Here is a 24681-nt window from a genome sequence, read left to right as displayed (position 1 = left end):
CCGTGGGGGAAGAACATACAAAAGAAACAAAAAAATCACAAAATATATTATAATTACATTAAAAACAATATCAAGAAAGAGAAAACCACAGGTGTCCTGCTTGAAAGCATGAAGCCTGATTTAGAGACTAATGAGGTGGCCATTGATGCAGATAAGTAAGTAGACAGCATTGGCAAATGGCTTCCAATTTCCCTCTGTTTTGTCCTATGACCTGATTTCCTTTACCAGTGTGTAGGTTTAATAAACCCCTGTGTGGAGTGAGAGCTGGTGGCTCAAGCCTGTAATACTACTTAGGAGATTGAGGTGTGATGAAAGTCTGGTTTGATGCTAGCCTGAGTACACAAATTCAAGAAACATTTTTCTCTAATTAACCAGTAAAAAGCCTTTAGTGGAGGTATGACTCGAATGGTGGAGTGCTAGCTTTGAGTGAAAAAGCTAGATAGATAGAAAGATAGAAAAAGCTTGATAGATAGAAAAAGCTTGACAGATAACCCAAGCTCACAATTTCAAGCCCCAATAGCGGCACCAAGGAACTTAAACAAACAACAATGTGGGGCTGGAAAGGTGGCTCAGTGATAGAGTGCTTGTTTTGCATGCGTGAGGCCCTGGGTTTGATTCCTCAGCACCACATAAGCAGACAAAGCTGGAAGTGGTGCTGTGGCTCAAGTGGTAGAGCACTAGCTTTGAGCTGAAGAGCTGAGGAACAGCGTCCGGGCCCATGACTGACAAAAAACAAACAGTGATAATAATAAACCCAAACCTTGTATCTCCTGATAATAAGAAATTTACTTAAAATTATTTTTTTGTTCAACTTGTTCATACAACTTGTTTTGAAAATAAAACCAGGACAGAAAAAGTTGGTTTTTCCTTAATGATTATTTTTCAAAGTTAAAATTCTTGACTTAAATTCAGTAATCCCATTCTCAGGATGTAGCTTAAATGAAGTCATTCAAAATTTTTTACAGATTTAGCATTAAATGCATTTAAGGATATTTTGCATAAAATAAATTTTAATGACATTATAATCCTCAATGCTTTGGAAACATTAAAATCATTTACAAAATAACAAAATCAGTAAATAAGGAGGTTATACAATTGAGAAGACTATAACAAAAGTATTTCTTAGTTTTATAGCAATTACCAGTTTGGTTTACACTTCACAGAACAAATATTTTCATTTGTAAGATAACTTTATCAACATGTGTAGAGATGTAATAATAAAATCCACCCTCCTGTATAACTTTTATAAGCAAATAAAAAATCAAAAAGTTTATTTTATCAAAGAAATTCTAAGATGATAGTTTTATAATTTTAACTATCATGGTAAATGACTAGTAAGGAATGTATTATTTGCTTGATAGCATTTATGGTAGTCTTCTAGTACTCAGTTGATATACATTACAAACATTCTTCATTATCACACAACAATAACCATATTATTAAGGGTAGTTTCCAATTTTGCTTCTGTAGATATCATTTAGCTTAATCTTGTAAGTAAAATCTTACAAATAAAATTATTAGATTTCCTTAGCAGAACACTTAACAGAATATTGAAAGTCCACTTTTAAAATTATGTGTGTGAGCAACAAATCAAAGAAAGGTTGGACAAATGGGATTGCATAAAGTTGCAGAGCTTCTGCATGGCAAACGACATAGCTAGCAAGATCAATAGAAAGCCCACAGATTGGGAGAAGATCTTTACTAGCCATACAATGGACAAGGGTCTCATATCTAAAATATACTTGGAACTCAAAAAATTAAATCCCCCAACAACAAATCCTCAAAGAAACAACTGCCCAATAAATAAGTGGGCTAAAGACTTAAAGAAAAACTTCTCTGAAGAAGAAAGAAGGATGGCCACTATTGGCCACATGAAGAAATGCTCAACATCCCTAGCCATAAAAGAAATGCAAATCAAAGCAACATTGAGATACCACCTCACTCCAGTTAGAATGGCAAAAATCAAGAAATCTAACAACAGAGGCTGGAGGGGATGTGGACAGAAGGGAACGAACCTTACTTCATTGTTGGTGGGAATGTAAACTTGTTCAACGGCTTTGGAAAGAAGTATGGAGGTTCCTCAAAAGACTTCACATAGAGCTCCCCTATGACCCAGCAATCCCACTTTTGGGCATTTACCCAAATGTTTACAAACAAGACCACACTAAAGCTACCAGCACAACCATGTTTATTGCAGCATTATTTACCATAGCTAAGATATGGACCCAACCCAGATGCCCTTCAGTAGATGAATGGACCAAGAAAATGTGGTATATATACACAATGGAATTCTATGCCTCCATCAGAAAGAATGACATTGCCCCATTTGTTAGGAAATGGAAAAATTTGGAAAAAATTATATTAAGTGAAGTAAGCCAGGCACAAAGAAACACAGGTCCCATGGTTTCCCTTATTTGCAATATCTAGTATATGTATGAGTCAAGCGGAAAAAGTCAGATAATGTGATGTTAGGAAAATGAATCCTAACATAGGTATTTTAATGTTTTTTTTTTCCTTTCATGCATGTGTTTCTAATGCATTTATAAGATTATCTCTTTGTTGCTTTGTATGTCCCTCCCCCACAGTATAACCCCCGCTTTCAATATATTTGATGTCAGTATAACTTATGGAGTAGATGGGGAAAAACAAGTCATTTAAGGATTCAGGTGGACCTGTTGCAACAATGAGAAGTACAAATTGTCATGTCAAAAAGGAGCTTTACAATGTGGGGGGGGGGAGTGGGGAGGGGGGAGGGGGGAGGCTGGGAAGGGAGGTGAAGGGTAAACAAAGGAGGAGGCTGCAATGCTTGGTAAGAAATGTATGCATTATCTTGCCCATGTAATTGTAACCCCTCTGTACAGTATGTTCACAAATAAAATAATATTAAAAAAAAATATGTGTGTGTGGGCTGGGAAGGTGGCTCAGTGGTATAGTGCTTGCCTTGCATGCATGAGGCCCTGGGTTCGATTCTTCAGCACCACATAAGCAAAAACAAAAAAGCCGGAAGTGGCATTGTGGCTCAAGTGGTAGAGCGCTAGCCTTGAGCTGAAGAGCTGAGGGACAGCGCCCAGGCCCAGAGTTCAGGCCCCACAACCGGACCCAAAAAAAAAAAAAAAAGTGTGTGTGTGTGTGTGTGTGTGTGTGTGTGTGTGTGTGTGTGTGTGAAGACTTGAAGTTAGTAGAACTGTATAAAACTGAAGTAAATACTTTTGATTAAATAAAACTTTCATTAAATGGGACTTCAAATTCATAACAAAGTAAGTGATTTTTAGAGTATGTATCTAATGATTTACACAATTATTATACAAAATTTAGCCAATTGCTTACACATCTGGTTACGTAGGGTTACTTAGGCTGTTCAAGTTTCTTTGGGATGCACTCATGTCAATATTAATAAATACAACACAAAGCAATCAGGTCAAAGTTATCTTGACACATTTCCTAATTTAAAATTTTTTTCAGAACATAATAAAGCATTACCCTCTCAAACTTTGGTAATGTCTGATGTATATCAGTTTGCTTCTATGTGTTTATTCTCTATGAGTAATACTGCATTCACTCGTTGTTACTGTTTGAATGTAAGAAGTCCTCCACAGGCTCACTTTGTGTGGCTTTAATATTCAGGTGGAGGTACTATATATACAGCTTAGTCGGAGGAAACTCACTGCATGCATCTGCAAGATACTTTGTTTTTGACCCTCCTGGTCTGTAGACCTGGCTGCCTGGAAATAAACAGCCTCCTCCATCCATTCTACCTGCCATAATGCTCTGCCTCACTTTAGGCCCAAAGCAATGGGTCCAGATGACCATGGATTAAAAACTGAAACTGAGTTAGTGTGAATGATTCCTTCTTAATGCTGATGTCTATGTTTGAATTAACAGTAGTGTACGTACATTTTGTTCCCATGTAATGTCAATAAATTCAATTTGACAAGGTTGTATCCATTACTACCATAATTATCCCAGGCTTTCTTGAATTAGTCGAGTCTAGTCTCTGGCACAGTCTCGATTAATGACAGTGGTATGGTACAATACTTACAGAGGTTTTTCAAGATATACATGACATAAGTGTAGAGAGTTCTATTACCAGAATCTATTAAGCACTTCCTAATGGTTAGTTTTTGATGAGTAAATTGAAATCAAAGGAAAGATGCTATCACTTATGTTCATCTTTTTATGTTATCTCGTATTAAATATTCCTCCATTTCCATTTATAATATGTTAAAATTAGATTTGTTGTCACATAAAATTGTTCTGCTGAGCTCAAAGTAGTAATTAACAACATTCATTTACATATCTAATTTCACTCTTTTTCAATGCTAAATAAAATATTTTCCTAAAAGTATGTTGTTCCCATTGTGTAGTTTCTCTGATTTTTTGTTATCTTGAAGATTTACTAAGAAGAAAAGACAAGCATCTCATATTTATAACTTTATTATTAGTTTAGCAACCAAAATAAAAATAAGTTTTTAAATCAATTATTTCTTTGAGACACTTGTTAAAGTTCTTGATGCCTTTCTAAAAGTTTTGTTTACCAGAGATGAATAAAGTTTCAAGTTTCTCCTTTCCCCTCAAATCTATCTATATTCCAGAACCAGCTTCCTTTTGGGGTATGGGTATGTTCAGGTAAGTAAGGAAGGCAGTTCAGATTGATAAAGCAATACTCCTGGGAAAACACTATTAACATGTATAAAGGGATTTTCTGGCAGTATAAATACTAGCAGGTGCCCTCCTGGAGCCTCAGAGCCTTCTGATGTATATATGCAGGTAGGAGAATTGAATCAGCCCTTTGAGACAGTAATATAATAAAACTGTTTGGGGGACTGACGTTCTCCTAATTTTTCTACTTTCTTGTGGGAATGAGTTGCCAATCTTTTACTTCAGCTGACAGTTTTATACCTCTGAATTCTGACACTTCTGCAACCTTGCCTCTGATAATGCATCACAGTGCTGCCGAATGTCTACCAGTCTCCAACCATGCCACCAACGTGATGTCCACAGGTACTGATTCTCATGGGAGCTTCACTATTGCTGGCCTAGAGATTTCAGGATGGATGTTTTGAATCTTGTTAGAGAATAAGTGCTTTGCATGTTTTATATTTTTCCCCTTCAGCTTAATTTATTTTAGTTACATATTAAGGATATTTAAAAAGCTGAGTTACCTAAGACATCTTTAAAGAAATATTACCTTGGGGAGTCATTTATATTATTATTAGCTTTATTATAATAAAGAAGAGCTATTTTATACATAGTAAATAGTAAGGCTGGATAATTTTAATTTGTAAACTAATAAAAATACTTATGGAAAAGGGGCACAATAAAATAAATATTCTAAAATAATGTTTTAAAAGTGCTACTTCTCAATATTAAAGATTTGTTTGGTTTATAGATTAGATTTATCTAAAAACAGCCATATGTATTATAATAAATACAACTAAATAATTCTCAATTTCATAATAAAAAATAATAAAGTTATATTTTAGCATAATATTAAACTTAGAAAAGCTATAAGAAATAAAACAAACTGAGATAAGTTTTCTGGAAGTCTGAGTTCAGTAGCAACTAAGCTCTAAATACATTTTATGTTTGTTTCAAACCTAACATTATTAAATAAAAATTAAATTTGTTAATTAAAATATATGGTCCCAAAACAACTAAATCTTTTTTCTACTGCATTTGCTTTTTGTGCAAAAGCAAAGTGTTTCACAATTGACTTTCAAAAAACAAAGTCTTGAATTTACTAAGTCCCTTCCATTGGGTAACAATATATTATTTATTTTCCATTAAAGAATTTAATATACCTCAAAGTTAGAAATTAAAAAAGGCAATACATTCAGAAATCAAAATTTGAGTTGACACATTTATATTATAGTTTATAAATTTAAGCTTTATTTTTCCTTATAATGAAGAAGTTTCCAAACATATATACAAGTTTGAAAGGCTGGGAGGTGTGGCTCAAGTGCTAGAACACATGTCAAACATATACACGAGGTCGATAAAAATTTTCCATTAAATTTTAAAGAATCTAGAGATTAGATATTTAGGATTTAGTAAGGTAATTCAATAAAGAAATTTGTTATTATGTAGTAATAATAAGCAATTTAGAAAGATAATTTTGGGTGATATTAGAACATCTTTTAAAAATATAAAGTATTTCAGCTCAAATAAATAAAAGTTGAATATAAAATTATAACCTAAGCATACGTTTAAGTGATAGATTATTTTCTATGTTACAGATGAGGAAAATTACATGTTATTTCTTTAATCTATACATATGAAAACATGTACCCAGCAAAAAAACCCTCAAAATATAAATTAAGGTTATGATCTAGCAAAGTGATATGATTCTGATCTCAAAATTCAGATTATTTATTTAAAAAATAACAATGCATTGATTAAATTAGCCTATCATTTATTAACCTCCTAAAATTGAAGAAACAAAAATAATTTAAACCTTGGAAGTTAGAAAATTTATATCAAGTAAAAGTTCTCATAACACCTAAAAATTGATTTATAATTTTCTATTCACTTATAATTACATACACCTAACCTTTAAGTAAGGAACTAGAAATACTGGTTTTAACAAAAACATTTAAGCACACTAAAATGTGCTGCAGGTTCACTTTTTTAAGGTTAAGTTTTTTAGTGCATTGTAAGATTTTTATGGATAATCATTATATTGAAAAATGACTAGATCTTTCTCAACTATTGGTTATAAAGTAGGAATTTATGCAGATATTTTAAAATTAGAGAGTGCTTTATATACCGACAATGTTTTGCTTTGCTTCCTGTCTTTATTTATGAGATTAAATTTCAATATTTTCAAGAATCCCAATTTAATACTATATGTCAAATCTATCCAAGAAGGTATGATGTTCATGAAAATCCACCAAAACATTCAGCTTTAGAGAAAGTTTAAAAAATAATATATGTGAGAAAATAATGACAGGAAGTTTATTGTCAGTAGTCTTTGTGACTAGTGTGGCAATTTGCATGTGAACCCATAAAAATTCCATGAAGCATCTAACTATGAGTTTATATCTATACAACACATTTCTATGCATATGGTCTTTCAATAAATGATGAACTTTAAAAAATGATCCAATTGGGCTGGGAAGGTGGCTCAGTGGTAGAGCGCTCGCCTTGCATGTTTGAGGCCCTGGGTTCGCTTCCTCAGCACCACATAAGCAGAAAAAAAAAAGCAGGAAGTTGCGCTGTGGCTCAAGTAGTTGAGTGCTAGCCTTGAGCTGAAGAGCTGAGGGGCAGCGCCCAGGCCTAGAGTTCAGGCCCCACGACCGGACAGCCCCCCCACAAAAAAAAATGATCCAACTCCTTTAAACAATTAACTGAGAGTTTAAAAAAAATGAATACCTAGAAACTGATATATTCGTATTGTTTATTTATATTTGATATATATCAAATATATAATTTGGTTTGATGGTGGTAGGGATTAAAGCAGACAAATGGAGAGAGGAAGGTGGATGAATAGTTACAATACTCAATGTACATATGTAAAAATGGGACCATGTAAACTAAGAGGAGGGATGGGTTTGGGATAAATCAGGAGGAGAATGATGGAAGGGATGACACTGATCAAGTTGCACTATACTCATAAACTGACATGTTGAATTAAAACCTCCTTGTACAACTACTTAAAGATAATTAAAAAACACAGAAACGGACGGGAACGGGTAAATAAATGCAGCAAGGGTACTCAATGGACACTATGTTGAAAGTGAACTGTATAACTTGTGGTTGGAATGGGAGGAAAATACTCAGAGATTGAGGAACTGGGTGACACGATCCGAAAGGAAATGTACTCTTTGTCTGACTTATGTCAGACCCCTCTGGTTTTGTTTTTTTTGTAACATTTTCAAATAAAAAAAGAAATCCCTTTATTATTAGAATTTTTGAATCAATCCTGTGCATGCAAAGAATCCTGCAAACCTCATGGTTTCAAAGTCAACATAAACCTATTGGTCAGAGACCCAAGGTTGTTTTTTTTTTTTTTCCAATGCTCTGAATACAGTGGGATTGTTATGAGTGCAAATAACAAGAGAATAGGGGCTCTCTCATTTTCTTTTCAGTGAAGAGAATTTGTGGGGGAAATAAGCAAAAGTACTCTATTCACAAGTCCATTTTGGTATACAATTTTCCAGAGGAAACTTTATATAAAATGATGTTGCACAATGAGAGTTTTACTGTATAGTCAATTTCTTGCAATATCTCTAGCAGATGGAATCTATAAGAATTTTGCTTCTCTCAAAGAGCCAAGATTAAAACTAACTATTCACCTTTTTCAGGAAGGGTACACCCTACCACAAGCCACAATATAGTTAATAAAGGTGACAGTCTATTTTTTGGACTTGTGATTTTGTTGAGACAAACTTTGGTCCCTCCCAAGATTTATCTATACATTAGAAATCTTCTCCAAATGAGAAAAAAAAGAATTGGAATCTAATGTTAACAAATGCATGAATGTGTACTTTTAAAATGAGTTGAATGTGTCTTGAATCCTCATACATTTTCTTACCAGTCCCATCTATTTTGTCTTTGATCCAAACTCCTAAATATCTGTACTCGTATTTCTCGGTGACAATGATGGGAAATGCAGCGACGGGACTTCATTATTCTGTTCCTTCCTGTCATTATGGAAACCAACCATCAACTTACGGTGTGATGGCAGGTAAGAAACATCATCTATACACACAATATGGATTTTTCCTAGGTTTGCTAGAGTGATGACCAGGATAACATGAAATTCTGATCTTTCATTCTTGGAAACTATAGCCTAGGTAACAGGTACCACTTAATGTGATATTCTCTGATGTGTGATGCCCTCAGATACCAGAGAGCTTGTACCTTATTGCCCTAGTTTACACATTCTTGAAATGTGTGTTTCTTTACAATGGCGCTTATCTAATATTACTTTTATATGAATTTCTTACTTTAAGCTACTGGAGGTCACTAGATGGTATAGTGGACTTGAATAATGATGGACTAGCTACTAGAATTATATAGATATTTAAAGTTAAGTAGCTAAAATGAAATAAGTTTTTGCTATATACTAACTGCTCAACATTCCCATGTGTCCAGTGGCTACCATATTAGATGTCAGAGATGTAAAAGGCATTCCTTTCTCACAGTGCCTCTTTAGGATTCTTGGTCCATGAAGACAAATTTAAGACACTGACTAAAAGCTCAGTGGTTTTCAGGGACTTTTAGATAGCTAAGAATTGGCAGACCCTTTTAATTACTTCTGAGTCTAGACTAAGATTTAAATAAATGAAATTATATACTTTTATGGATTGTAAAGCATGATTATTTCAAGTATAACTACCAATTTTCTGATAGTGATTTGAATGTATTGATGGTAGAATATTTAAGGAATGGAAATTCTGACCTGCAATACCACAGTGAGAAAAATGCATTACTTCATTTGAGGGCTTGGCCACATAAAAGATTTTAATGGTTTAATAAAGTATACAATTAGTTTTACAGGAACCTCTTACTTCTTAATTTGTTTTTAAAGAAATACTTTGATCTTATCAATTACTATAGCAGAAAGAGATTTGTCATTAGAAATATTAAACTAAGACTGTATGCAAATGTGTGTACATGTGGATAATGAAAACTTGCTGATAAAGGAATTATATTAGCAAAATCTTTTCTAATTCATATTACAGTGGTATGTAGATAAGAAATGAAACCAAGAACAGCAATCTGCCTATAATTTTAAGATAACATGGAATAAATCATTTAATTCACTAGCCTTGCTTTTTAAAAAAATTGCTTAGTTTGGGTCATTAAAACATTACCATAGAAAGCTTTAGGAAAATAATCACTTCTATATTTTTCCAAGCAACATTTTGAATAAACTAGCATCCTCACTTTTATAGGAAAATGGAGACTGATATTCCTATTGGCTATGTGTATGTTAATCACTATTTTTACTTTTAACTATTAAGAAATAAAGAAAAACAAAGATATTTTTATCTTGATCCTCACTTATTATCTATCTACTTGATAACAGTCCACCTCAGTGAAGAATTACATTCATTATAAGATAGTAAAATATATTGATTTAGCTACTGGAGATGATTTCCTTAACTTTTACAGCATGTTGACTTTGTAGTTAAGAAATGACAAGTACATGGCCAGTTGGTTCTCTTTCATGGAAATAAAAAACAAAACAAAAAACAATCTTCACTCATGGTAACTCCAAGAAACCCAAGAATACCTTTAGCTTCTCTCTAACCCACCATGGAAGACGTCCTTACTACTGACTGAGGCAATGTAAAGATAAAACCAGTCACAGATAGGCAACAAATAATCTCTTGCCCTGTTATATTCAGGTGGTGTTTGCTACTACTTCCTTTCTTACTCAATCAGAGGCCTACTGCCTTAATGAGCAAGCATCTAGCCTCAAGATTCAACCATCCATCTTGCCCCAGGACTAGAACCAACAAGCCATGCTTACACTGAGAGTCAACAGGCAGCTCAGGCTTTCCTGGTATAAGGTTTTGAAAGCAGACATTCAATAAACCCTTTCTCATTAAAAAATAAAATAAAATAAAAAAGGCTAGACACCTATAATCCTAGCTCCTCAGGAAGTTGATATATGAGGATGAGGGTTTGAAGTTAGCCCTGGCAGACAAATCCTCCAGGTTCTTATTTCCAATTAACCAGAAAAAATCTAGAGGTAGAGAAATGGTTCAAGAGGCAGAGTTCCAGTCATGAGTGGAAAAGCTGAGCAAGAACATAAGATCCTAAGTTTAAAAGTTTTGGAGTACGGGGGATGAGGGGAAACAGGCTTGTGATAAAGTCTTTGGACAGACTTCAAAGGCTAGTTTAGTGGTATCATGATCAAGATATTTAATCAAAATTTGCAGGTATTCTTGTAGTCATAAAATTAAATATGTTTTGTCACTGGAAGAAAAACTGTGCAAGCATAGAGGTTTTATTTGAATATTTCTAAGAGAGATATCATTAAAATGTGATATGGTTTATCATTTGTCAGAATGTCTATATTTTAGATATATCCAGCATTAGCATTTACTTTACAGCAGATTAAATCTTAGAGAATCTGAATTTTCTTCCCTTCATCCCCAGAGAGACTATACAAATTGAGTTATAAAATAGAGGAATTTGGAACTGAGAGTGAAAAGGAATAAATGCACAATGGGAACCTGGTTATGCCATTTGAATTTTTCAGAGAAGTCTCAAGACTTTAATCAAATCAGCCACTTCCATACAATCCACAGAAGCATTTTATCAGCAGTGAAGACAGGTTTAGTGTCACGTACTTTATACAAAAGCAAAGCTACAGAACAATATTTCAAAGCCTGTGAAATTACTATTTTAATATAGGTATTTTATTACCCACATTCTCATGCTTTCATTTGAACCTTTCATTAAATTAACTCACAGGAAAAGAAGTGTGGGAGATCCTATTTTGTCATGTTGGTTGGGGGAATTTTAATCATCAAATGAATTTACTATGCCTTATGAACTAGGTACCAGCAGAATAAGAGAATGACTGATTGGGAGTAATGAATTAGTCCTGCTATGAACTAATCACTAACCTTGTTCAAGTTGCTTAGCACCTCTGTGTTTCAGTCTCCCATCTTAAGTTTTGGTGGCTGCTACAATTCTACCAGATTTAAGTTACAGGCAATCTGCGCCAAGTCAACCTGATTTCTCTTTAGACCTTCACTTTGGAGAGACTTGTGACTAGATTCCTTCTTCTGTCCCTCCACTCTTGAGAATTTACATAATGTAGAACTACAGGACAAACAGCAGGAAACGGAATTATGAGTGTTCTTCAAATTCTGTTACATGTGTGCAAGACAAAAGAAACTATCAACAAAAATCCTCACCATTCTGAGTTGGGGCTAAGTGAGATTTCCCATGTCAAAAGCAAGATGACATTTTGGTGACAGGCTGAGTGGGTTTGCACTGTTTCTTCACTTTGCAGGGGCTTATAAGCATGTTGGCCTCACAGGAAGCATGTTGGCCTCCATGTCAAATTTGGCATGGATTCAGAATGGCCAAATGCAGAAGTAGAGTCAGAGTCTTTAGTATTACAATGGCATTGTAAGATGAAAGATGGAATTAATGGGAATTAACCAAGAGGATGGAAGTTAATTCTTTTGGATGAGAAGCAGACAGGAGGAAGAATTATTTGGAAGTCCATTTCTTCATGCTTTAACTTTTTGCTCTTCATTTCTTTTGTCCTGACTTTCTTACTTACCTTCATTTGGAAGAAAAGGACTTTGAGTAAGTAGTGGCAGGAAGTACTTTTCTGCAATGCCAGCCTTTGCCTCTAAAGAGGCAAGCAGTAAATATTATAAACTTTTCAAGTTTCTGTGGCAAATTTTTTCACTTTGTCTTTGTCACAGAGCACACCCCCAAGGATGTATGTTAAGACATGGGCCAGGAAAAAAAAAACAAAGTGAAAAGACGAAACTTGAAATTTACTTTAAATGATCATCTGTGGGGAATAAAGTAGGACTAATTGAAATATGCAAATACACATGCCTATGTAAATCTGTAATAAATACTAGTGTCCCACAATTTCTTGTACAGTATCAAGTTCTTATCCTGAAATATTCTCAACCAGCTCCATACAATGATATATTGTGTCAGCCTCTTGCTAGGAAAGCTCTAATTCTGACCCTGATGCCTGCTTTAAAAGACTATTTTGCCAGATGCTGGTGGCTCACCTAGCCACTCAGTAGGCTGAGAGCTGAGGATCATGGTTCAAAGCCAGCTCAGGAAGAAAAGTACCTGTGTGACTCTTACTTTCAATTAGCCTCTCTGGAAGTGGTGCTGCTGTGGCTCAAAGTGGTAAAGCACTAGCCTTGATCAAAAGAGCTCAGGGACAGTGCCTAGGTCCTGAGTTCAAGCCCCATGACTGACAAAAATAAAAATAAAAAAGATTATCCTGTAGAGGGGTGGGACATGTCTACATGTCTGTAATCCCAGCTATTAAGGAGCAGAAATAGGATTGTGGCCCAAGGTGTCAGGACAAAACTCAAGACCCTATCTGAAGGCAAACTAAAAACAACGCGACTTGGTCATGGTTTAAGTGGTAGAGGTACTTGTCTAGCAAGCATGAGACTTTGAATTCAATCCCTAATATGTCAAAGTAATCCATCTATCTATCTATCTATCTGTCTGTCTGTCTGTCTGTCTGTCTGTCTGTCTGTCTGTCTGTCTGTCTACCTATCTATAAGTATATATGAGTATACACACATATGATTTACTTTGTCTTCTCACATTTGCCATATTGAAATACATATGGAGCCATTCTTTAAGTCTATGGCAGATTAATCTGCAATGTAAAAATATATTTAGGACTCTAGAGGGTGTTGGCACACTTTCAAGCAACGCAAATATGTATTCCTCAAGTCCTTAAAGAAAACACTGCTTTGCCATATTTTGGGAAACGCTAGTGAGAGCTTAGTTGCTTGTAACTCACAACTTCATACATCTTCCATGGGTATTAATCCAGGTTTAAAAATGAGATTTGCAAAGGTATTTTGCCATATTTGTCATAGAAATCACTCTCCATACTCCCCGGGTTACAAATGCAGATGCTAGAAACAGCATTTTGTCTGGTGTAAGGGACTTCTATAAGCTTAGTTCTAGGAAAATTGTGATCCTGCCGAGATTGGTGGATGTTTGGCATAATAGCAAATGAACTCACATCAAACATCACTTTCTCGTTCTTGTTCAAGAGGTCACAACTTGGAGCACTATGTTTCTTATATACTTTTCAAATACTCTGTTCAAACTTGTTTTCTAGATGCATACTTTCCCCAGTGGGCTGACAATTACCTTTACAAATATTTTTTTTTCTGGAAAAAGGCATGATACGCTTCTTGTATTTTTGTCTGAAAACATTTGCTTAATATAGCCAAATGTGTTTAAATGCAGGGACAAAGGAAGACCATTCTAAGTATAGATTTTCTGGAGAATAGTCTAGGAAATTGTTTTGATGTAGTTTATTCCAAAGGTTAAAATCCATTCTAGTTATTACTTCATGGTGAGAAGCTATTTAATCTCCTACACTGTAAATTGTGAAGAAAACAAAGTATATACACATATTATGTATGTACGTCTATGTATGTATATGCATATATTCCTTAATTCATTTGTTTATATTGGAAAAGGAACATGATAAATGTATTGAGTAAAGGAGTTGTTTAAATAGTACATGAGGATGAGTGAGAAATTGAAAGTAATGATCACATGGTCAACAGATTTACATCTTATCAAATGCTTATCTTATTAAAATATATGTGACAACTAATTGGATAGTTTGATTTGGAAAAGTAGCATGCACTTTTTTTTTCCCAAGGAAAAAAGTAGTTTTTTCAAGTCTTTTTCCATCTATGAAGCAGTCACATTTCTGTTATTTTGTTTTATCTCCCATTTGATGCTTAATTTTCTTTAGAAAAATAATACATTCACTTAGACAAGGTGTACTTCATGATTATATCTTTTCATAGGAATAATATAAAATAATCACTTGCTGATTTATAACTTTTTAGTCATTACATATTGATATAGTAATGATTTATATGTGACATATTACTACTTGTATTAGTTTCTGATTATATGTTCTTATTTATATATTTATAGGTAGCGTGAACTTGGTGTATTGTTTTTAATAAAAATTATAGTTTCTATATAAGTATTGATTTTCACTCTTTTTTTTGTTGTTGGTTGCGGGGCCTGAACTCTGGACTTGGGCACTGTCCCTGCACTCTTCAGCTCAAGGCGAGCAATCTACCGCTTGAGCCACAGCACCACTTCTGGTTTTCTAGTAGTTTATTGGTGATAACAGACTTTCCTGCTTGGGCTGGCTTTGAACCATGATCCTCAGATCTCAGCCTCCTGAGTAGGTAGGATTACAGACGTGAGCCACCGGTGCCCAGAGACTTCATTATTTCTATATCAAAATATTTTGTTTACATGTATTGCTTAATATAAATTGAAATATGAAATAAAATATTTTGAATTGTCTTATAGACTATCTTCTCACCGATGATTCTGAGCTGAGATGGATTCTTTTAATTAATGCAGAATAAAATCCAGATGCATTTCCCTAAACATTTCAGAATATTTTTACTTTTCTGTGGCATAATTTTTACTGGTCAATGTCTCATCATTTATGGCTGATTTGTTTTCATGGCATTAACTTTCCTTTACCTTAAATAATTATAGAATATACTATTATATTGTATACTCTTCAAAAAAGTCTATCTGTTGATATTTGAATAAAACTTTTAAAGTTACTTTTTCTTAGTCTAATGACATTTAACTATGTTCACATATTAGTCTTTTTATTTGCTTTGTCAAATTTAAATGTATGCTTATTCTTCAATTAAAAGTAAACTACTGATAGAACAATTGGTCTTCTTAATATTGTAATATCAGTTTCCCAACTGCAAGAAAATTTTCAGTCATGGTATAGTTAAAACAGTGTCTTTATTTTAGCAAGCATTATAGATCATCTGTTCAGTAAACTACAAAAAGAAAGATCAATATATATTCTGGTAGAATTGATCTAGATTCTCTCTATGTATATATAGACATGTAGATCTATATCTACATATCTATATATAGAGAGAGAGATATCTATCTATATCTATATCTAATACTGATTATCTACCTTTTCCACTTACTTCTTGACAGCTTGCTTTTTACCACTTGAATCACATTTCTACTTCTGTTTTTTGCTGGTTAATTGGAAATAAGAATCTATGTCCATGTAGTTTGGCTTCAGCTTGATCCTCAGATCTCAGCCTCCTATGTTAAAAATTATAGATGTGATTACTGGCATGTGTGGTTTTTAAGAGAAATGATGAGTATATTGCATTCCTGATTGGTAAAATATTTCTATTTTAATTATTTGTAATCTCTCAATTCCCCCCCCCCCCCCGCATTGATCATCTGGGGATGGTGGAAAATAAATTATCCCATTCCTACTAATCTACTTTGTCTCTTCCAGAACTGAATCTGGCTAAAGAGAATGAATGACCTCTCTCTAACAAGCAAAGCGTCCCTATCACAGAAATCAAGGATATTAACAACTAGCCCTTTTCCTCTTTCTGTTTACTTACAGGCAGTTTAGCTCCCTGTCTTTACAAGTTTCCTGACCATACCCTGAGTCATGGCTTTCCACCCCTGCACCAGCCTCTCCTGTCAGAGGACCCCACAAGCACGGAATTCAAGCAGGAACTCAGGCGGAAAAGTAAACTGGTTGAAGAGCCAATAGACATGGATTCTCCAGAAATTCGAGAACTTGAAAAGTTTGCCAATGAATTTAAAGTGAGAAGAATTAAGTTAGGTATGCATTTGTTTAGAGCAATGGGTCAACTCCTTAGCTTTCCCGTCCTTATTCTATCAACTGTGAAATCCTTTATATTGTTCTGAAGTCCAAGTCTCTGCTCATTCTGCCTTTCTACTGTGGCTTTAAATCGGTCAAATGAAAAAAACCTGCACAATCCTGTTTTCTTTGTAAATTCTTAATAGGCTAAAACCTAGACTTTTTAAATCACTGATACTTGAAAAATACATCTACCTTAAGATTACTTCAGGAGTGTCCTTTTGTATTTATCTGAACTTTTGAGTAGATAGTCCATTCATAGTATTCAAAAATATGGAAGGATATAAATGGTATCTCATCTGCTTATCTTTCGTGATTAAGAATACTGTTCAGTTCCTTGCATTTTTCCAGATATTTTATGCAAATATAAGCAAATGCAGAATTCGTTTCTACAGATACATATGTGGAGACTTTTCAGATTACCTAGAGCTCCTTTTCTTTTTATTTTGTGCTGGTTGAGGGGCTTCAATTCAGGGCCTGGGCATTGTCCTGGAACTTTTGTGTTCAAGGCTAGACCTCTACCATAGCTCCACTTCCTATTTTTTTCTTTTTTTCTTAGTGTTTAATTGGAGGAAAAAGTCTCACAGGTTTTCCTGCCTGTACTGGATTCAAACCATAATCCTCATATCTTAATCTCCTTAGTAGCTCTGATTGCAGACAGAAGACAGTGGTGCTTGGTTTAGAGCTTTTTTTTTTCTTTTTCGTTTTTTTCTTTCTTTATTTCCTTTCTTTTTTTCCTTCCTTCCTTCCTTCCTTCCTTCCTTCCTTCCTTCCTTCCTTCCTTCCTTCCTTCCTTCCTTCCTTCCTTTCTTCCTTCTTCCCTTCCTTCCTTCCTTTTTCTTTTTTCTGTTTGTGTGGTACTGAGGAATCAAACCCAGGGCTTTATGCATGCTCGGCAAGCACTCTACCACTAGGCCACATTCCCTTTTCCTTAAATGGATCTTTTAACTTCCACTTTATGAATATAACTTATTTAACCTGTTTTCTGGTGTGGTTTCTACTCTTTTAGTGATAAAAATTCCATAATGATTAACCTTAGAATTATTATTCTGTACTTAAATGAACATGTACAAGAAAAATGTTAGAAGAAAAATTGTTAATCTAAGATTGCATTGCTGTTAAATTAGTCTCTGCCAAAACCATCCCAGCTTTTACTCCACTACATTGTCTCTATTGCTCCTCTCAAAATATGGTTTATATTTTGTTTTGTTTTTATAGTGTTGGGGCTTGAACTCTGGGGCCTGGGCGCTGTCCCTGAGCTCTTCAGTTCAAGGCTAGTGCCACTTCTGGTTTTCGGGTGGTTTATTGGAGATAAGAGTCTCATGGACTTTCCTGCCCAGGCTGGCTTTGAACTGTGATTCTCAGATCCCAGCCTCCTGAGTAGCTAGGATTACAGGCGTGAGCCACCAGAGTCCAGCTACAATATGGCTTTATGTTATTGATTTCTTCTTGACTCCTAATGATCTGTCTCTAGCATTTTGAGAAGTGACTGTTATTTATCTTTTGGATCTTTTAAGTCAGAGAAATCAAGAGACAGCCATATAGTTTTATTTAAAATTGTATTACATTTTTGTTTTAAATTATTTTAAGTGAGGAGGCCCCTTTTATATGATCAGAGACTATTTGTATCTCCTTTTCTGCCAGCTGTTATTCCACATTCATTTCTCATTTTCTATTGAAAATATTCTTAATATAAATAGAACAATTAACTGTTTTTAAAATTCACGAAATAATATATTTGAAAGAATGGATTGGTTGAAATAATAATTCAAACTTGTGAATTTGTGGAATGAACTATAGGTAATTTTATTGTATTTATTGATGGGTATCGTATATAGTCAATTTATTCATACAGGTATATAGCCCTAGGCCTTATAATGATTTGTAGTTTCTATTTGTCAGAAGCACAGAAAACAGTCATCATAATAACATTCATATTGAGTTTTCTATTTATATTGGTGTAAATGTTTCAAATGATATGTTGATAGTTTATTTCTGTTTCTTCTCTAGAAAGGTTTGAGGTAATCAATAACATTTTGCCTAAAGATCAAAGCATTACCTAATAATATAGTAAATTTGTTTGGAGGTATGCATAAAATGTGTGCTCGTAGGCTCACATATAAAACATGATTTTAGGGAATGTAGGTGTGATTACTAGTTTTACTTGATATCTTTCAAATATAGGGTTGAAATATTCACTCTTACAGTTGAAGTATAAATATCTCTGATATCTCACAATGTATTTTGTGCATTGTGCTTGAAGTAGTAAATATTCGGAGCATATATTGTCAGATATTTAATAATTATGATAAAAGCCTTAAATTTCTCATATAACACATCTATCCAACTTGAGAGTATATGATTATTTTCCCATCTGAATTCTTTTGACTTCTAGAAAAAAGTAATTTATTAATAAGAAGAAATGTTTTCAATGTACTTCACAATATTATTCTGAATATCACCAACTGCAAACTACTAACAGTAAAGCTTTCTAAAAAGTAATCACTGACAGGGAATGATATATAGATTGTTGTGATAATGGATCAAAACCTGTTGCTTTGTAAAAAGCCAGAGCCAAGGACCCTTCTCGGCCCTTCACAGGATACACCCAAACCAACGTTGGCGAAGCATTGGCAGCAGTGCATGGCTCTGAGTTCAGTCAAACCACCATCTGCCGATTTGAAAACCTGCAGCTCAGCTTTAAAAATGCCTGCAAACTAAAAGCAATATTATCCAAGTGGCTGGAGGAAGCAGAACAAGTAGGAGGTAACAAAGCAAGTCACTGCCATGATCTAGCCTACAAATAATTAACTTGATTGATAGAATTCAAGCTAAAGCGAGAGGTTTGAGGTTTTACCCTATTTTCACCTCTGAGATAAAAAAAGAAATATATTGTCTGAGCATTCTAAACTAAGAAAAGACAACCAATGAAAAGCTGGTGTACAAATAAGTTTACTGAGGACAGACTAACCTCTGTAGGAAAAGTTTTCTAGATAATACAGCTTCAGCATATGCTTGAACTCTGGAGCTTTGCTCTTCCTTGGCTTTATCTCAAGTCTGCCACTCTGCCAATTAAACTATACTTCCATGCCAACCATCTTGCTGGTTAATTGAAGATAAGAGTCTCTTGGATTTGTTTACTTGGGCTGGCTTTGTACCTCAATTCTTAGATAGTAACGTCTTTAATAGATATAAATACAGGCATGAGCTACCTAATGCCTGGCTGTATAATTAAAGTGTTTTGTGGTGTGTGTGTGTTTGTATGTGTGTGTGTTTGTGTATGAGTGTGTGTGTGTGTTTGCGCGCGCGCATGTGTAGGTTGGGTATTAAACCCAGGACCACAGGCACATAAGTTAAGCATTCTACCACTGAACCCACATTTATTTTTCCTCTGTTATTCTTTATTAATTGTACCTAAATCACTTTTCCAACCTAATATCAGAATACAAACTGTATTTGTACACCAGACTTCTAAATAAATACATAAATAACAGAAGGAATTGCTATGAGAAATTTAATAGACTAAAAGTATCCATCCACAAGGATGTCTAGGTTGGATAAGTAAAGAGCATAGTCTGACAGCATTTACCACAAGTATTCTAACCAAAGTGTAATCAGGAGGTTTAGTGGAAAATTATCTTTGAAAGTTAATGTTTAGTTTTATGGTTAGTATTATTAAATGTTCTAGACTGAAAAAACTAAGAAATATGTAATAATTTATTTTGCCTTTTTCAATACAGGAAATTTGAAATAAAAGATGATAGTCTAAAATATATATTCTCTTCCATATTTACAGCTTTGTACAATGAAAAAGTAGGAGCAAATGAAAGAAAAAGAAAACGGAGAACAACAATAAGGTATTTAGTGCTGTGTCCTTCAACTTGCTAGAGAAAGAAATATTTTACAAACAGAATCAGCATTTGCATATAAATATAACATACCATGCATGTAAGGTGAGAGAGTGGACTGAAGAATCTTAATTTAAGCAAGATGTGGTGGTTGCAGACCTGTAACCTCAGCACTTGGAAGTTGAAAGTGTGAGGATAATGACTTTGACAGTCCAGCAAGAACCTGTTTTCAAACAAACAAACAAACAAAAGCATAATTCTAAAACTCAATAGTGAGAAACAAGGAACTAGTCATTGAAACTTATGTCTTGTTTGATTCAAAAGCATTCTGGTTCCAGAAGTTTTAGATAAAAGCATACACTACCTCTCAACTTATCCCTCAGCCCTTCTGCGTTGGTCATTTTACAGATAGGGTCTCATGTTTCTTGGCATCCTTGCACCAACATTCTCCTAACCTGTGCCTTCTGAATAGCTGAAATTTTACAGGCTTACATCACCACATCCACCTTGTTCTTTGAGACAGGGTCTTACTCACTTTCTGGTGATAGGTGATGTGGGCCAGCTGGCCTCAAACCATGATCTTCCTCTGCCTCCAAAGAACCTGGGATTACAAACATGGGTCACTCTGCTAAAAGTTACCATCCCTGATGTTGTTTTGATGTTAAGATCTTCCTCAGGAAATATAACACTTAACTAAAAATGACAAAATGATTCAACTATTCAGTCTCTTAAAGTCCAGCCAAACTCTGACATTTCAACACATTGCTGATCTTTGTGTATTTTTAGTATGTGCTCATGAGAAATGCTACAAGGTAAGTTTTGTTTTGGTTAGCTGTTCCTTAAACATTCTCTCTAAGGATTTGGGGGACTGGAAGGTCCCAGCCAATTGGTGGGTGTAGGCTCTGTTTAGAAAGGCCTAGAAATGCATTCATTTCCTTTATTAAGAACTTGGTGCCCTCTTGTGGCACAAGGGGAAATACACATAGAAAACCTTGGTCCCTGGGATAAGGTAAACAAAGATCTGTGTAACAAATTGTGTATTTGTCTTTTGCAAGTGTTCTTCATAATTCTTAAGTTTGGTTTTCATGCCAATATTTAATAAATAAAACCATTTTGTTTTTCAAACAACATCAAAATTTCACCCCATCTTCACCCATCCCCCACAGTATTGCAGCTAAAGATGCCCTGGAGAGACATTTTGGAGAACAGAATAAACCTTCTTCTCAAGAGATCATGCGGATGGCTGAAGAACTGAATCTGGAGAAAGAAGTAGTAAGAGTTTGGTTTTGCAATCGAAGGCAGAGAGAGAAACGAGTGAAAACAAGTTTGAACCAAGGTCTCTTTTCCATATCAAAGGAACATCTTGACTGCAGATAAGATTTTTTTTCTAGTTGTCTTTTTCTTTCTTTCCTCTTTTGCAACAAAAAGCAGAAATGTTACTGGTTTCTTTTAAAATTATTTTAAAACAATATTCTCTACAGTTTGGTTTGTTTTTCCTTTTAAAAAATCCAATAACAAAGTGGCACTGTAGCTCAAGTGGTAGAGCACTAGCCTTGAGCTGAAGAGCTAAGGGACAGCGCTCAGGCCCAGAGTTCAAGTCCCATGACCGACAAAAAAAAAAAAAAAAAATCCAGTAACAGTGCTGGGAGGGTGGCTCAGTGGTAGAGTGCTTTCCTTGCATGCATGAGGCCCTGGGTTTGATTCCTCATCACCACATAAGCAAAAAAAGCCAAAAGTGGCTCAGTGGCTCAAGTGATAGAGTGCTAGCTTTGAGCTGAAGAGCTGAGGGACAGCACCCATGCCCAGTGTTCAGGCCCTCGGACCGGGGAAAAAAAAATCCAGTAATATAGATTAATTTTATCTATCTATCTATCTATCTATCTATCATCTGTCTGTCTGTCTGTCTGTCTGGCTGGCTGGCTGGCTGGCTGGCTTGCGAATCCTTCAGTCCTTTAGTGTGTATACAACAACAAGGAAATGATCTGATTAGTTTTCTGTTATTTCTTTAGAGCCTAGAAATGTATTTGGTCATAGTAGGTATGGAAATCCTTGTAAATTGAATGAAAAAGAATATTGCTAACAATAAAGGGTGCTGTCTTATTTAAAAACAGCATCTATTTTGGAAATTTTATTTAGAAGACTGTAAAAACCTTATTAGTGTAAAAAAACTTTTTAGTGTAATTGGTCAGAATTTGATTTATTAATAATAAAGTAAGATATACTGAGCTTTCAATCCTGGGAATTATATCCAAAAGAAGAAAATTAATTTAGAAGAGTGAGCTCTAAAACTTTCAAGTAGAAGCAAACTGAGATAAAACAAATACTTATTTTTTTTCATTTTTGAATGTAAGTCTGATGGCAGTTAAATTTATTTTAAACCTCAAGTGAAATTTTATTAAGAATGCCGATTAAATATACTCCCCATAATTTTATTTTAATATTATTTAGCACTTAAGCATATGGCATATCATAATCTATTTAGATAGCTATGTATGTGCACACATAATCACCATCAACTTTGACCTTTTACTAATATAGATGTCATCAAAAAGATAGCCTGAAGAAAAACTGAAGCACATTTTGCATCTAAGAAGAGTATTTTTCTTTGTTAAAAAGCCCTAGTCCTGGGGCTCTAACTCAGGGCCTGGGCACTGTCCCAGAGCTTCTTTTGCATAAAGGCTAGTGCTCTACCACTTGAGCCACAGCTTCATGTCTGGCATTTTGGGTAGTTTAGTGGAGATAAAAATGTTACAGACTTTCTGCCTAGGCTGGCTTCAAACCATGATCCTCAGATCTCAGCCTCCTGAGTAGTTAGGATTGCCGGCGTGAGACACCAGTACCCGGGCTTAGAAGTACTTTTATTTAGAAGTAAAGTCCAAACTATTCTGCTATACATGTTTAAGTATACTTTTTATGTAACTCAGTATTTCTTTATCCGATTAAAACATACTAAGGGATTCTTTAGTTTCCAAAAGCAGGATCAATATACACATAAATATATATATATATATATATATATATATTTATGTGCTTGCACATATGTGTTGTATACACATAAATATACAAAATTGCATGAATGTAGGTCAAAAACCTCTACATAAGAGCATAATTCAATACTATTAAAATTTAGATCAATGGCAGGCTCCAGTGACTAATGCCTGTAATTCTAGCTTCTCAGGAGGCTGAGAGATCTGTGGATCACAGTTCAAAGGCAGGAAAGTTGTAAGACTCTTATCTCAAATTAACTACCAAAAAGCCAGAAGAAGTATGGCTTGGTGATAGTGTGCCAGACTTGAGCAAAACAACTCAGAACAACCAGGCTCTAAATTCAAGCTGCAGTAACACACACACACACACACACACACACACACACACAGAGCTCTTCTGCTATCATGACTCATGCAAAAAAATCCATATACTTAGATAACTATATAAATATTTAGATCAAAATCATAATTTCATCTACAGGTTACTTTTATTACCAGCCTTTGGAACCATTTTTTCTCTTTAAAAGGACTTACCTTCAATGAGTACTTAATACTGAAAGAGCATTTAATTGTTCCTAAGTTAGTGACAGATGCATTAGCTTTTGCTATTAGCTCATTTGTATTAGTAAGTTTTAAGAAAAGTTTCAAACTATATTAAAAAAGTATTTTATTAGCTCTTCACCTTTTAAAACAATAGAGAAGGGTTTATGTTATTTAGAATCCTAAGCTAAGGAGTCTTGTAGCTAAGGAAATGACAAATGTAAATTATTGTTGTAACATCTGTGTATTGTACATGTGGAATAAACATCAAAGGTTGCTTTTATCTGATTTGTACATTTTATGTCCTATGAGCTCTTCAAGGGGTCTTTCAAAATTTGTAGTGTCCTCCATTAGAATGGAAAGATTATTGATCACTGAGAAGTTACCGACAAACTCATTTCTATAATTTCCCTTTCCACTTTTAATGAACAGGTGTGTTTAGTCAAAGAAATATTTTCAATATTAGGGGATGGGTGTGTGTTCAAGTTCAGGGTATGTGTTGGGTAATTCAAATCAAGACTTCACAATTGTAGTCTTTTGTTCCTTTTAAAGAAAACAACTTATTTTAAAATTAAGGTTAGAAAAATCATTTTTATGTCTCCTTATAGAATCAATTTCTACAAGACAAATTGAGAAATTATCTTTCTTCAGCTGAGAAAAGTTTTGTGCAAAGTAATCCAAGAGCATCAATGGAGAAAGCCATTAGAGGTCTTTGAGATTGGGAATACTTTTTTCAGCTTGGATTTGTACAGTTATTTTGGAGACACAGTCTCACAAACTTTTCTTCCCAGGCTGGCTTTGCAATACTCAGGATTTTAGCCTCCTGAATAGCAAGGATTATAGGATACTATAATCCAACATTGATCCAGGCATAAATCTTGTTTTAATATAAGAGTATGTTAACATA

General features: G+C 34.5%; 1 protein-coding gene across 2 annotated transcripts; it reads left to right on the top strand.

Annotated features, from left to right (window-relative positions):
* Nucleotides 1-4859: 4859 nt before the first annotated feature.
* Pou1f1 (POU class 1 homeobox 1) lies at nt 4860-21624 on the top strand. 2 transcript variants are annotated; one of them, XM_042676975.1, is made up of 6 exons: nt 4860-5001; nt 8615-8686; nt 16136-16360; nt 19001-19165; nt 20196-20256; nt 21414-21624. In XM_042676975.1, the coding sequence occupies exons 1-6, from the start codon at nt 4860-4862 to the stop codon at nt 21622-21624; spliced, it is 876 nt and encodes a 291-aa protein (XP_042532909.1). The 2 variants fall into 2 exon arrangements, with proteins under 2 accessions (XP_042532909.1, XP_042532908.1); XM_042676974.1 differs by having other exon boundaries at nt 8537-8686.
* Nucleotides 21625-24681: the final 3057 nt, after the last annotated feature.

The sequence above is a fragment of the Dipodomys spectabilis genome, unplaced genomic scaffold (assembly GCF_019054845.1).
Source record: "Dipodomys spectabilis isolate Male_0828 unplaced genomic scaffold, ASM1905484v1 ptg000032l, whole genome shotgun sequence".
Taxonomy (NCBI): domain Eukaryota; kingdom Metazoa; phylum Chordata; class Mammalia; order Rodentia; family Heteromyidae; genus Dipodomys; species Dipodomys spectabilis.
This window is presented reverse-complemented; position numbering and strand designations above follow the sequence as displayed.

What these genes read in the sequence shown, in the direction of transcription:
- Pou1f1 (XM_042676974.1), top strand. Translation starts at nt 4,860, where the DNA reads ATGAGTTGCCAATCTTTTACTTCAGCTGACAGTTTTATACCTCTGAAT. An exon ending in GGAAGCAGAACAAGTAGGAG is followed by an intron (nt 19,166 to 20,195) that starts GTAACAAAGCAA and finishes CCATATTTACAG; the next exon opens with CTTTGTACAATGAAAAAGTA. An exon ending in AAACGGAGAACAACAATAAG is followed by an intron (nt 20,257 to 21,413) that starts GTATTTAGTGCT and finishes CATCCCCCACAG; the next exon opens with TATTGCAGCTAAAGATGCCC.